A 15,537-nucleotide genomic window follows, 5' to 3' on the forward strand; every position below is an offset into this window, starting at 1 on the left:
AATCCCCCTGGTCAGTCTGCCCCCCAGTATAATCCTTCCCCCTCCAAGACAGTCTGTTCCCTAGTATAATCCTTCTCCCTTCACCCCAGGTCAATCTGTTCCCCATTACAATGCACCCCCTCCCCCCCCAGGTCAGTCTGTTCAACAGTATAATCCTTCCTACCTAGGTCAATCTGACTGCCAGTATAATCCCCCCAGCTCAGTCTCTCCTGCAGTATAATCCTTGCCCCCCTCAAGGTCAAACTGTCCCCCAGTATAATCCATACTGGTCAGTCTGCCCCCCAGTATAATTCCCCCCCCCCCAAGTCAGTCAATTCCCCAGTACAATCCTTCCCTCTTCACCCAAGGTCAATCTGTTCCCCAGTACAACCCCCCCCCCCGGTCAGTCTGTACCACAGTATAATCCTTCCTACCTAGGTCAATCTGTTCCCCAGTATAATCCCCCCTGGTCAGTCTGCCCCCCAGTATAATGATTCTCCCTTCACCCCAGGTCAATCTGTTCCCCATTACAATGCACCCCCCCCCCCCCGAGGTCAGTCTGTACAACAGTATAATCCTTCCTACCTAGGTCAATCTGTCCCCCAGTATAATTCCCACCAGGTCTGTCTGTTCTGCATTATAATCCCCCAGATTCATTTATCTCCCAATCCATCCCTCCAAGGTCAGTCAGACTTACCCAGGGGGACTGTACTGGGGGAAATACTGACAGTCCAGTCTTGTCCCATAGTACAGTACCCCCCAAGGTCAATCTATCCCTTAGTATAATCCCCCCCAGTCTATCCCCCTGACTGACCTAGGGGTATTGTACCGGGGGGGGCACTTTTCCAAAATTTCCAAATTTTTTAATTGTCCATTATTGTATGCAGTGACATTCTAACATGCTGAAAATTATCTGCTTATTGATTACCAATTATTCTCTTTCCTGCCTGTTCATCATCCACAAAGGGATAAGACAGCCCTTTAATTGATGAGCCCAAATACCATTGCATATTTGAAGGTATACCGGAAAAAAGTTTGTTTGTAAACGTTTTTTTTAAATAACACACATCTATACTTACCTGCTCTGTGTAATGGTTTTGCACAGAGCAGCCTCCGATCCTCTTCTTCTGGGGTGCCCCGCTGGTACTCTAGGCCCCTCCTCTTCATCAGGTGCCCCCCACGGAGAGACGCTTTCCCTGAGGGCACCTATGCGGGCTCGCTCCCGAGCCACATTGCTGCCTACACTGACACAGACATCGGAACTCAGCCCTGCCCACCCCCCATGCTCCCGTGTCACAGCTTTTGATTGAGAGCAGTGGGAGCCAATGGCTCCTGCTGCTATCAATCTGTCCAGTGAGGATAGCGATAGTGGCTGGAGCGCACATCGCTGGATCGGATCGAGCTCAGGTAAGAAAAATTTTGGGGTCTGGGGGGAGCTGCAGCACAGAAGGTTTTTCACCTGAATACATATAATGCATTAAGGTGAAAAATCTTAAAAAACCTTAAAGGGGTTGTAAAGGAAAACATTTTTTTCCCTAAATAGCTTCCTTTACCTTAGTGCAGTCCTCCTTCACTTACCTCATCCTTCCATTTTGCTATTAAATGTCCTTATTTCTTCTGAGAAATCCTCACTTCCTGTTCTTCTGTCTGTAACTCCACACAGTAATGTGACACTTTCTCCCTGGTGCATAGAAAGCCTCTTGAGGGGGCGAGCAGGCGTGTCAGGATGCCCAGTAACACACAGCTCCTTTCTCTATCTGCTCGCCACCTCCCCCCTCAAGAGGCTTTCTCCACACCAGGGAGAAAGCCTCGCATTACGGTGTGTAGTTACAAAAGCAAAATGGAAGGATGAGGTAAGTGAAGGAGGAATGCACTAAGGTAAAGGAAGCTATTTAAGGAAAAAAATCCTTTACAACCCCTTTAAAGGAGAACAGCAGTCTGCTCACATAATCTGTAAAAAAAAAAACAAAAAAAACATCTTTGCCATTCTGAAGCTTCCCTCCAACCACTTTGCATATTATTTTATATATACTGTTATTCTGTACTTGCCAAATATGCTGCAGAAATCTCCCTCCACTGAGCCTGACTGCATCCATTTTAACTGTGGGCAGCTGAAGCTGCTGCCTGTTCACTTCCTGGATTCACACAGACACACAGAGGCACACCTCCAGCTCTGCAGCTCTCATTGGCCCTTATATGACTCATCCCCCCTCCCTTCCTGGAAAACTCATGAGAGTGAGAGAGAGCTGTGCATGATGTCATAAGCCTAGGATTTTTACCAGACAAGAAACAGAAAGTGGTCTGTATAAGGTAATTACTGGCAGAAAAAAAATGTTTTACTATCCAAAGTTAAAACAACAAGGAGAGAAGATTTAATAGATGGAAAGATGAAAAATAACTGAAGTTCCACTTTAAGGCTTTACAACTACTTTAATTTATTTTATTTTACCTAAGACAAATTTCTAGTTTCTTTTTGTTACAGATGGGGGTTGGTCTTATGTGTGGTAAAAGAAAATGACAGGTTTGGCTGTATATCTATAATTAAAGTGAATAAATAATCATTTGTGGTTACCGTCTGCAAGCAGGCATTCACCTGAGGTTTTCTGATTTATGGAGCAGCTTCATACCAGTTGTTAACGCTTTACAGGAAACATTACAACCATATAAGTCACAAAGTTCACATAGTTTATCCTAAAGTTGATCTCCAGGCAAACAGTTAAAGGAGAATTCTATGTATGGCATTTTATACACAGTTACATTGGTTAAAGCGGAGATCTGCCTTTTTTTTTTTTAAGTCAGCAGCTCCAAATACTGCAGCTGCTGACTTTTAAAATAAGGATACCTACCTGTCCAGGGCGCCCGCGATGTTGGCACCCGAAGCCGATCTGTCACTCGGCTCTCGGGTGCTGCCGCCGCCTTCTTCAGTAAGGGAATCAGGAAATGAAGCCTTGCGGCTTCACTTCCTTGTTCCCTACTGCGCAAGCGCCACTCAAGCTGCGCGTTCCCACTGGTCATTGCTGTCTTCTGGGACTTCTGTGTCTCCCAGAAGACGGAAAAGGCGCCGGACGTGGCGTAGATACCTGCAGGTGGCTCGGGTATATATGCCCGGAAGTGGGAGCAAAATACATGTATTACACAGGTATCTGCTCCCCCCTCCCCTGAAAGGTGCCAAATGTGACACTGGAAGGGCGGGGGGAACCGGAAGTTCCATTTTTGGGTGGAACTCCGCTTTAACCACTTAAAGCGGGGGTTCACCCGAAAAACACATTTTTAACATTAGATTGAGGCTAATTCTGGGAAACACAATCAGGTGTTTTTTTTTAAATCAATGCAGTACTTACCGTTTTAGAGATAGATGTTCTCCGCCGCTTCCGGGTATGGTCTGCGGGACTGGGCATTCCGACCGTCGCATACAGCGCTTCACGAGTTGCCGAAAGTAGCCGAAAGTCGGTGCGCAGGCGCCGTATAGAGCCGCACCGACGTTCGGCTTCTTTCGGCAACTCGTGACGCGATGTATGCGACCGTCGGAAGGCTGTCAATCAAATAGGAACGCCCAGTCCCGAAGATCATACCCGGAAGCCGCGGAGAAGATCGCTCTCTAAAACGGTAAGTACTGCATTCATTTAAAAAAAAAACACCCGATTGTGCTTCCTGTAATTAGCCTCCATCTAATGTTAAAAAATGTTTTCGGGTGAACCCCCGCTTTAAAGGACCTTGCCTGTTTTTAAGACTCAATGCTTAAAAGCTTAAGCTTTTTTTTGCTTAAAAATTACTTAGAACCCCCAAACATTATACATATTTTTTTCTAACACCCTAGAGAATAAAACGGCGGTCATTGCAATACTTTTTTTCACACCGTATTTGCGCAGTGGTCTTACAAGCGCACTTTTTTTGGAAAAAAATCACTTTTTTTTATTGAAAAATAAGACAACAGTAAAGTAAGCCCAATTTTTTTTATATTGTGAAAGATAATGTTACGCCGAGTAAATTGATACCCAACATGTCATGCTTCAAAATTGCGCCCGCTCGTGGAATGGCGTCAAACATCACCCTTAAAAATCTCCATAGGCGACGTTTAAAAAATTCTACAGGTTGCATGTTTTAAGTTACAGAGGAGGTCTAGGGCTAGAATTATTGCTCTCGCTCTAACAAACGCGGCGATACCTCACATTTGTGGTTTTAACACCGTTTTCATATGTGGGCGCTACTCACGTATGCATTCGCTTCTGCGCGCGAGCTCGTTGGGACGGGGGCGCTTTAAAAAAATTTAAACATCCCTTGTAATAGAAAAAAAAACATGACAGGTCCTCTTAAATATGAGACCTGGGGTCAAAAAGACCTCAGATCTCATATTTAGGCTAAAATGCAATTGAAAAAATAAAAATAAAATTGTCATTTGAAAAAAATGACAAAAATTAATTGGCCCTTTAAGACATATGGGCGGAAGTGACGTTTTGACGCTGCTTTCGCCCAGCTATGCTATAGAGACGGGGTGGGGGCCATCTTGCCCCCACTCATATCCATAGCAAGCAGGAAAAAGGACCAGATCGTCTCTCCCGCTGCCGATAACGGTGATCTTGTGGCGAATCTGCCGCGCAGACCACCATTATCGTTTACAGGACTGGCGCCTGAAGAGATGGATATCTCGGTTGTGGCAGCAGCTGCTGCTGTTACCGAGATATCCCTCTTCAAAAAGAGGACTTATATAGTCATGCGCTGGTCCTGAAGTGGTTAAAGGGGTGTTCCACTCATTTTTAATGTTTATTAAAAGTCAGCAGCTACAAAAAGTGTAGCTGCTGGCTTTTAACCACTTAAGCCCCGGACCAATATGCTGCTAAATGCCCAAAGGCGTTTTTACAATTCGGCACTGCGTCGCTTTAACAGACAATTGCGCGGTCGTGCAACGTGGCTCCCAAACAAAATTGACGTCCTTTTTCCCCCCACAAATAGAGCGTTCTTTTGGTGGTATTTGATCACCTCTGCGGTGTTTATTTTTTTGCGCTATAAACAAAAATAGAGCGACAATTTTGAAAAAAATTCAATATTTTTTACTTTTTGCTTTAATAAATATCCCCCAAAAACATATATAAAAAATGTTTTTCCTCACTTTAGGCCGATACGTATTCTTCTACCTATTTTTGGTAAAAAAAAAATCGCAATAAGCGTTTATCGATTGGTTTGCTCAAAATTTATAGCGTTTACAAAATAGGGGATAGTTTTATTTTTTTTTATTTTTTTTATTACTAATGGCGGCGATCAGCGATTTTTTTCGTGACTGCGGCATTATGGCGACCACTTCGGACAATTTTGACAAATTTTTGGGACCATTGTCATTTTCAAAATGCATTTAAATTGCATTGTTTATTGTGAAAATGACAGTTGCAGCTTGGGAGTTAACCACAGGGGGCGCTGTAGGAGTTAGGGTTCACCTAGTGTGTGTTTACAACTGTAGGGGGGTGTGGCTGTAGGACTGACGTCATCGATCGAGTCTCCCTAAAAAAGGGATCACTCGATCGATGCAGCCGCCACAGTGAAGCACGGGGAAGCCGTGTTTGCATACGGCTCTCCCCGTTCTTCAGCTCCGGGGAGCGATCGCGATGGAGCGACTATAAACGAATAGCCATCGTCCCAGATCGCTCCCCACGGGAATCCGCCTGCCGCAAGTAGCAGGGGGGGGTCCCGATCGGACCCCCGACCCGCGGAAAGGCAAGGACGTACCTGTACGCCCATTTGCCTGTACGTGCCATTCTGTGGACGTACATATACATGCGGCGGTCGGCAAGTGGTTAATAAACATTCACTTACCTGCTCCAGCGTTCCAGCGGCAGGGGCTCCGCTCCTCTCTCCCCCTCTCTCCGGCCGGCGTCTTCATTCTAAGTGTAGGCACCCGGCCGTGACAGCTTTCGGCTTCATGGCCGGGCACCCACTGCACATGCGCGAGCGGCGCTGCGCCATCCGATTGGACAGGTGATCGCCTGGGACCTATCACGTGCCTACAGGGAGGGGTCGCCTTAGTAGCCCCTCGGCGGAAGGAGGAAGTGGGACAGGAAGTCCCACTCCTCCTGAAGCCCCCACTCCCCCCCCCAAAAAATTACATGCCAAATATTCAGCTTAACAGTTTTCAAATATTATTTAAATGAAAAGAGAAAAAAAAAGTGGTACAAGAAAACATTTACAGAAAAGATACTACAAAACAGACAATTAGCAAAAGTAAAAAGATCAGTTTGGCTGATTTTGGTCCAAACCATTGCAGAGTCAAGCCTCGTACACACGATCGGATTTTTTGTTGGCAGACTGTTGGCCTAAAATCCATTCATTTGTATGCTCAATCAGACAAGTGTTGCCAGATTTCCCCGGACAAATGTTGGACGGCAGGCTTTAAAATTTTCCGCAGGCAACGGTCTGTTGTCAGATTTTCCGATCGTGTGCACACAAGTCCGTCAGAGTCTAAAGTCAAACACACATGTTAGGAAGCAATGCTCACCAATCAACATTACCATAAGGTGCCCAAAGGGTGGCGCTAAAGAGCTGAAAAACAGAATAGTATGTCACTACATTCGTGTTTGTTGGCCGACAATTGTGTGTCGTTTGTATGCAAGACAAGTTCCTGGCCAATGCCCTTCGGACAAAAGTCCTATGCTTTGTCCACAGGAAAAATATGATTGTGTGAGCCAGGCTTAAGACTGCAGAAATGCAGACCTTTGCGTTCCCGTGGTTCTATCCCTATTCCCTTTCTGATCCGTAGTGTATTTAGGTTTTGTGCTGCCATAGGCCTGACTAAATTCATGCACCCCCTAATTTAAATATGGCCCACCCCTTCCTGTCAAGGCCACACCCTTTTCTGTTTAAGACCCACCCTGAAATTTTCAAGTGGGGACACTAGTTCTGAGGGCCGGGGGGCAATGAATTCCCTGAATTTGCATACATTTCCTCTCACGTCCTGTTTGGCTATGGGGCAGCAAGTGAAGAGAAATCTCTGCAATGGGACAGGGATGGTAACCCCCCCTTAGGCTGCTTTCACATTGCAGCGTCGAGCCGCGGTGACGGTATAGCCGCGCTATTTGTAGGCTAGCGGTGAGGTTTTAACCCCCGCTAGCGGCCGAAAAAGGGTAATACCGCGCTTTCCCATTGATTTCAATGGGAAGGCGCGGTATAGGAGTGGTGAACACACCGCTCCTATACCGCGGTAAAGATGCGGCTAGCAGGACTTTTGGAGCGTTCCTGCTAGCGCACCGCTTCAGTGTGAAAGCCTTCGGGCTTTCACATTAAAGACTACAGGGCATGATTTTTCATGCGGTATAGCAGCGCTATTTTTAGCGCTGTACCGCATAAAAAACGCCCCAATGTGAAAGGGGCCTTACTCTATCCAAAATGAAAACAAAAAGCCTATACTTCTACTTTAAGCATACATTTCTGATAATTTTATGGAGAGGACTTAGCAGAAATAACCACGCCAATGGTGCAGCAGAAAACATATAGCACAGTGAGGAAGGTTTGTGGTCCAGAATGATAGGACAGTCAAAATTAGAAGAACCCCCCCAGAGTTGCGGAATGCCGGCTGCCCGCATACCAGAAGCAGTAAAGCTGCTTTATGGGGGCGCTAGACTGCTTGCCTGTCAGACCAGTCCGCCCCATAAGACTGGCACTACACTGACAGTGTAGAGCAAGCCAACGGGGACTCTTTCTGCGCTTCCCCCCCTTCAAAGTGCTGGCCTAGGCCTGGGCCTTGTTGGCCTAGGCCAGGATACAACATTGTCTCTGATCCTAATGCAGCATTGTGCACACCTGTTGGGGGATAATGTTGCACAGCACAAATGTTTGCAGATCTATTCAGACCCATTGTGAAAGGTTTTATGAAGCAGGCTCCAACTTTTATAAAACAGGTAAACTGTTTGGGTTTTCTTATGTTTGCACAATTTTTTAATTTCATGAACAGAGTTAACTGTTTAAAGATTGATTTTACTGGTTGCCTGGAAATGCACTTTATACTATTATTTATATATATTTTAGCAGCAGGTTATCAGCACTAAACATTATTTTAGAGTACATGTTGTTTTTCTATCTCAGTTTTATCACTACGTGACATTCACAGCCAACCGCACAGCACATTGCACTCAGGGGAGTGATTTTTTAAAAGTTGGCAATATTGCACACTCAACTTTCCAGGTCAAACGCTTGTTCAGTTCATCATCATTTCATTCTGTCCACTAAGGGTTGTGACCGGCTAATGCTAATTGCTGATTGTTTTATATATCTGGGCAAACCACTCAGAACTAAGGACATTTTTGTAACTCTTTTATTTGCCAAAAATGTACTGTACAAAGGTGAAACTGTAGGAAATTATTTGAAAGAAAACACTTTTCAATACAGTTTTGTACTAACGAAAAAAATCATTAAGAGTCAAATCCCAAGTTGTACTATGTGGTGCAGTGATGTATTTTGGATTTGTGCTGCCCTAGGCAAGAATAAAATCAATTGCCCCTCATCTACATATATCACACCCCTTCCTTCTTTGGTGACTATGTGGGGTCACTGGTGGCTATGTGGGGTCACTGGTGGCTATGTGAGGTCTCTGGTGACTATGTGAGGTCTCTGGTGGCTATGTGAGGTCTCTGTGGCTATGTGAGGTCTCTGGTGGCTATGCAGGGTCTCTGGTGGCTATGTGTGGTCTCTGTGGCTATGTGAGGTCTCTGGTGACTATGTGGGGTCTCTGGTGGCTATGTGAGGTCTCTGGTGGCTATGTGAGGTCTCTGGTGGCTATGTGAGGTCTCTGGTGGCTATGTGAGGTCTCTGGTGGCTATGTGAGGTCTCTGGTGGCTATGTGAGGTCTCTGGTGGCTATGTGAGGTCTCTGGTGGCTATGTGAGGTCTCTGGTGGCTATGTGAGGTCTCTGGTGGCTATGTGAGGTCTCTGGTGGCTATGTGAGGTCTCTGTGGCTATGTGAGGTCTCTGGTGGCTATGCAGGGTCTCTGGTGGCTATGTGTGGTCTCTGGTGGCTATGTGAGGTCTCTGGTGGCTATGTGAGGTCTATGGTGGCTATGTGGGGTCTCTGGTGGCTATGTGGGGTCTCTGGTGGCTACGTGAGGTCTCTGGTGGCTACGTGAGGTCTCTGGTGGCTATGTGGGGTCTCTGGTGGCTATGTGGGGTCTCTGGTGGCTATGTGAGGTCTCTGGTGGCTATGTGGGGTCTCTGGTGGCTATGTGGGGTCTCTGGTGGCTATGTGGGGTCTCTGGTGGCTACGTGAGGTCTCTGGTGGCTATGTGGGGTCTCTGGTGGCTATAAACCCAAATAATATCTGCGCTTGGATAACAAAAATTATGTTAGCAGCCAGCACCAATAGGCTGATTACACACCATATACAACATACATAATACAGAGAGGGTGCAGCGCTAACTCAATGTTCGAAAGTCACTAATAAATAAATCACGTGAAAGTCCACGTATAAAATAATAGCTAGAAAATCCCCACACCGACTTCTGTGAAAAAGATGTGCATTCACACTTGTCCCCTCTGTGGGGGGGGGGGAGCCTTCTTACCGGGACCTATTGACCCCAAAATTATAGAGAGGTCAACAGCAGCATACAAGGAATCAAGGGCTCCCCCCACCCCTTCACTAGCCTGCCACAGTGGTCTTCCCCACCCCTTCACTAGCCTGCCACAGTGCTCTTCCCCACCCCTTCACTAGCCTGCCACAGTGCTCCCCCCCCCCCTTTTACTAGCCTGACACTGTCCCCGTCCCCGCTAGAAGAAAGGATAGGAATAGGAGGGACTCAGACCTGCTCTGACAGTTTAGCTACATCTGGGATCAGAGGCTGCAGCCACCGCCGCCTCCTGCTTCCGATTCACTCCCCTGTTGCTGAACGGTCAGTTCACACCCACCCCAGTGTCATCCCTCTGGCGGGTTTCACCCAGGTGTGGTCCGCACCCTCATAGCAAAGTGACTGCTACTCTGCAGTCCTTGTAGTGTCCGTTCTGCCTCCCTCTGAAAAATGCCACCCAAGACAAATGTCTTGTTTGTGGGGTGTGCAGAGGTAGGCAGAGAAGGTATTACAGTTTGGGTGCACAGGTGAGCAAGGAGGGGATATGTAGAGGTAAGGAATGTGGGTGCAAAGATGAGCAGATGAGGCAGGTTGAGTAAAAGGAGTGGCGGGTTGGAGTGGAGAGGATGGGGGAGGTTTGGGGTGCAGAGGTTAGCATGGATTTTAGGATGCAAAGGTGTTCTGACAGGGTGGATAAAGATGTAGGTCTCGTGTAGGGGAGAATATTAATTCCTAACGCTTTTTCAAAATCACATGGTGTCAGCAGATGATGTATATCTGCTAATGGGCAGCATGTTTCTGTGGTGTCAGAAAAGTGATTGTTGCATGTGTTCCCGACACACACAAATCTAAACACATTCTAAATGTCTCAGTCACATTGGTGGTTAGTGTAAATCTTTTCATTACATTGCTGCCTGATCTGATTCAGTAAACTGATTTTGAGTCTTGCTGCTATTTTTTTGTATGTCTCAGAACAGGTGCAGAGCGAAATTACATGGAGGGGAGGCCCAATAAAATGTTTGTCCAGGGTCCAATCAATATAAAAAATGGCCCTGCACATATGTCCTGTGGTTAGACAATGCTGTGTCACACATTTCACAGAGCCTGCCTTCTTAATTACAGGGATGCTGAGAGGAGAAGCTTCAGGAGGCAGAGTCCAGGGCTGGACTGGGACAAAAATTTGGCCTTGGACTTCATCCAGACTGGCCCACTTTGACAGGCCTCTCCCACGGTGGCCGGACAACTCCCGCACCCCCCCCGGCCACCCAAGCCCCCTCTTCCCCTTCACTAGCCACTAGCCGTTCTACTTTATTAGAGTAGAACCGCTGGTACTGGTACTCTTATAGGCAGTACCAGTGGGGAAGCTAGACATTATTTCACCCGGGGCAAAGAATCGGTTTGGTGCCCCCCCCCCCCTTATGGGACCAGATAAGGCAGAAGTGAGAAACTCCCAGGCCATAGCTGTTGAGTCAGCTGTCTGTCCCCACCCCCATGCTCCTCTGTCGTCCCCCCTGCTCCTCTGGTCCTCCCCCTGCTTCTTTGTTCCCCCCAGGTGAGCGCTGCGGGAAGGGAGAGACAGAGGAGCGGAGGGGGGCGGTGGTCCGCTGTCACTGAAGCCGGCCCACTGAGCCATGGGCCCACCGGGAAACTCCCTGTAGTCCCAATGGCCAGTCCATCCCTGGCAGAGTCAGTACAGGAATCACAGTTTACAGGCAGCAAGGTACCATGGGACATGTAGCCAGAAATTGAAAGTCACAAAGCTCAAATCATCTCACCACTGGTTTCTTAAACACAATAATTAGGTCACTGTACACCAATGGCCTCCACACTCACCAGATCTCAATCCAGTAGAACACCTTTGGGATGCGGTGGAACTGGAGATTTGCATCATGGATGTGCAGCTGCCAAATCTGAAGCAAGTGTATGATGCTATCATGTCAATATGGACCAAAATCTCAGAGGAATGTTTTTTAACGCTTTGTTGAATCTATGCCATAAAGAATTAGGCCAGTTCTGAAGGCAAAGGGGGGTCCAACCTGGGACTAGCAAGGTGTTCCTAATAAAGTGGCCGGTGAGTGTATATCATATTAAGTAGTATTATACTGAGTGATTTTTACTACATTTGCAGGGATGGTGGAATGTTGTCAATCTGGTTGTTTGCTCTTACCATCTTTAGTGTATCACCAGGGGCGGATTGACAACTCATGGGGCCCCCGGGCAATAGGAGATTATGGGGCCCCCGGGCAATAGGAGATTATAGGGCCCCCGGGCAATAGGAGATTATGGGGCCGTATACACACACATACAGTATACATCCACACACTGAAAAGGTACTGGAGAGGTGGGGCAGGTATAATCTTGGGATTTAAAAAAAAAGATTTTTACATACTGAGGCTGGTAACCCTGATGGGGCCCAATAGTGGCATGGGGCCCTTGGGCAGTGCCCGAGTGCCTGAATAGTCAGCCCGCCCCTGTGTATCACATATTACAATCTATGTTTGGTCATATGTGCCTTAACATAAATTATTCCATCTGGTGAGATGAAATGTGAGCATTCACACCAAGCTGTTACAACCTGCAATGACATCTGATGATCCTGGTGAGAGAAAAATGGGAAAGGCCGCTCTCAACTACTCCGGCAAAGATAACACGGGGTTAACCTGACTGACGGCAAGTCACTCACTGACAGACGTCCATGATGGGCAGGTGGAGGCTCAGCAATTTAACCTCAGAGCCTGGATGGAGATAATCCTGGGTATGTGGATTGCAATTGTCTGGAGCTGGGACAACTAACACCACATTCATGGAGATTGAAGCAGATGACTCACATGTATGACACAGCTGAACTAGGGTGACCACATTTCCAAACTGCCATTCAGGGACACACCCCCTCTCTCACCTTCCCCCAAAAAAGATGAGGGGGGGGGAATGTAGTCTCGGGGGTTGATGGGGAATTTGGCGGCTGGTTATTTGTCAGGTGATTGTGCCACCTGCCACCAGATGCACACACCACATGCCGACTGCCGCACGCAGATATATGTCGGCAGAATGGCATGGGCAGGCAAAAGGACGTATATATACGTCCCTTTTAACCACTTGCCGACCGCGCACCGCCGTTCTACGTCGGCAAGTTGGCTCTGCTGGGCGAGAGCACATAGTATAACGTCCTCTCTCTCAGCCGCCACTAGGGGCGCGCGCCCCCGACTCCCGTGCGTGTCCCCGGCAGGCTCGATCGCCGCCGGCACATGCGATCGCTCGTTACAGAGCGGGGACCGGGAGCTGTGTGTGTAAACACCCAGCTCCCGGTCCTGTCAGCGGGGGAAACGCTGATCTTCTGTTCATACAATGTATGAACAGAGGATCAGTGTTTCCCCTGAGGCCACCCCCCCCCCACAGTAAGAACACACAAGGGACATACTTAACCCCTTCCCCGCCCCCTAGTGTTAACCCCTTCACTGCCAGTGGCATTTTTATAGTAATCCAATGCATTTTTATAGCACTGATCGCTATAAAAATGCCAATGGTCCCAAAAATGTGTCAAAAGTGTCCAAAATGTCCGCCATAATGTCGCAATACCGAAAAAAATCGCTGATCGCCGCCATTACTAGTAAAAAAAATATATTAATAAAAATGACATAAAAATACCCCCTATTTTGTAAACGCTATAAATTTTGCGCAAACCAATCAATAAACACTTATTGCGATTTTTTTTTTTTTTTTTTTTTACGAAAAATAGGTAGAAGAATACGTATCGGCCTAAACTGAGGAAAGAAAATGTTTTTTTATATATTTTTGGGGGATATTTATTATAGCAAAAAGTAAAAAATATAAATTTTTTTCAAAATTGTCTCTCTATTTTTGTTTATAGCGCAAAAAATAAAAAACGCAGAGGTGATCAAATACCACCAAAAGAAAGCTCTATTTGTGGGAAAAAAAGGACGCCAATTTTGTTTGGGAGCCGCGTTGCAGGACCGCGCAATTGTCTGTTAAAGCGACGCAGTCCCGAATCGCAAAAAGTACTCTGGTCTTTGGGCAGCAATATGGTCCGGGGGTTAAGTGGTTAAGAAGTGGCATTGTGGACACGCAAGCTGTGTGACTCTGACCGCGGGTCCCGTGGACCCGATGTCCGCAGGCATACCCACGATCGTGTCACGGTGAGGAAGAAGGGGCAAATGCTTATGTAAACAAGCATTTCCCCAGTCTTCCTAGTGCCTGGACAGTGAACACAGCTTCCTGTAATCAAAAGCAGTGATCACTGTCCTGTCACACACAGCCCATCCCCCCCCTACAGTTGGAAGCACTCACTAGGGCACACTTAACCCCTATAGCGCTACCTAGTGGTTAACCCCTTCACTGCCAGTGTCATTTTCACAGTAATCAGTGCATTTTTATAGCACTGATCGCTGTATAAGTACCAATGGTCCCAAAAATTACATTACGGGCTAGATTCAGGTAGATCAGCGAATCTTTAGATCCGTGTGATCTATCTGATTTAAGATACCCTGCCGCAAGTTTGAGAGGTAAGTGGGTAATTCACAAACCACTTACCTCCAAACTTGCGACGGCGTATCGCAAATCCCCCGGCAGAATTCAAATTCCGCGGCTAGGGGGAGTGTACTATTTAAATCAGGCGCGTCCCCGCGCCGATTTAAATGAGCATGCGCAGTCCGTGAATTTTCCCGGCGTGCATTGCTCCCACTGACGTCGCTAGGACGTCAGTGGTTTCAACGCTTATGTAAACGACGTCCATCCGTATTATAGAACGATTTACGCAAACAACGTAAAAAAAAAAAAAATTGACGCGGGAACGACGGCTATACTTAACATTGGCTGCGCCTCATAGAAGCAGGGGTAAGTATACGCCGGGAAAGCCGCTACGGAAACGTCGTAACACCACTGCGTCGGGTCCGCGTACGTTCGTGAATTCACGTATCTCGCTGATTTACATATTATTCAACGTAAATCAGCGGGAACGCCCCCCGTGCCGTTTTTAAATTACAAATAAGATCCGACGGTGTAACACAGTTACACCTGTCGGATCTTAGCCATATCTATGCGTAACTGATTCTATGAATCAGGCGCATAGATAAGACCAGTGTAAGTCAGAGATACGACGGTGTATCTCTTTGTGAATCTGGCCCTACATTACCATTACCATTACAACTTTAATAATAGAGTACAATACAAGATGATATATTATAGGTAGGGGTGACCATTTCTTGAGAGAGGCATGTTTTTAATATGTGTTCATGTATGGTTGATATTTTTTTTTTTGGCAGGGTTTTAACTTTGATATACAATGAAATACAAAAATTGTATTTAGTCAAGTGAGCTGATAATTCTTTATTTTTTTATATTTTGTTTATATACACATGAGAGGAGGTTTAGTCTAAATCCATTTTTATTTTATTTTTTGTTTTTTTTCTAGCTATTTTTTAACTGGTGATTCCCCCGTTCTCTTACTATTTTTATATATACACATAACATGTATCATTGGTATTAGTGACTTCATAAGAGGGGATTTGACCTTAAGGGACATAATTAGTTTTTGTGAATATCCCATGTCCCATTCCTCGGAGTAGTAAAAAATAGTAATTGTAAAACCTACTTAAAGAGCATGCTGGGAGTTTCCCATGCCCTCAGTGGGTTAGTTATGATAAAATATAGACGTAGTAATAGTAGGATTACTTTAACAAGAAGTTATATGATTCTTGTTGGGTACAAGGAATGTGTTTTACAATTGGTTAACAAATAAGGTGGGGAAAATAATTACAGTATTTGATACCTGCTGATTTTGTAGATTTGCCCACTTACAAAGAAATGAACGCGTCTATCATTTTTATCATAGATGTATTTTTAATTATATAGACCCCTGTTTTCATCTTTATGTACTGTATTGGATTTTTGTATTTCTGATAAAAGTTTGCACACATCTCAGGAAGCATTTCTGTCCACTCTTCTTTACAGATCTTCTCTAAATATTTAAGGTTTCTTGGCTGTAGCTTGGCAACTCGACGTT

The 15,537-nt window shown here is 46.1% G+C and overlaps 1 protein-coding gene across 1 annotated transcript in view; it reads left to right on the forward strand.

The window, feature by feature from the left end:
- Positions 1-7,817: 7,817 nt before the first annotated feature.
- The window catches only part of LOC120944071 (dipeptidyl peptidase 4-like), a 156,344-nt gene continuing 148,624 nt past the window's right edge, over positions 7,818-15,537 (forward strand). The window contains exon 1 of the mRNA XM_040357863.1: positions 7,818-7,862. Coding sequence (XP_040213797.1) covers positions 7,833-7,862 — 30 coding nt within the window. The 5' untranslated portion in view covers positions 7,818-7,832. The remainder of the gene's footprint in view (positions 7,863-15,537) is intronic.

Source organism: Rana temporaria, chromosome 6, assembly GCF_905171775.1.
Source record: "Rana temporaria chromosome 6, aRanTem1.1, whole genome shotgun sequence".
NCBI classification, from domain to species: domain Eukaryota; kingdom Metazoa; phylum Chordata; class Amphibia; order Anura; family Ranidae; genus Rana; species Rana temporaria.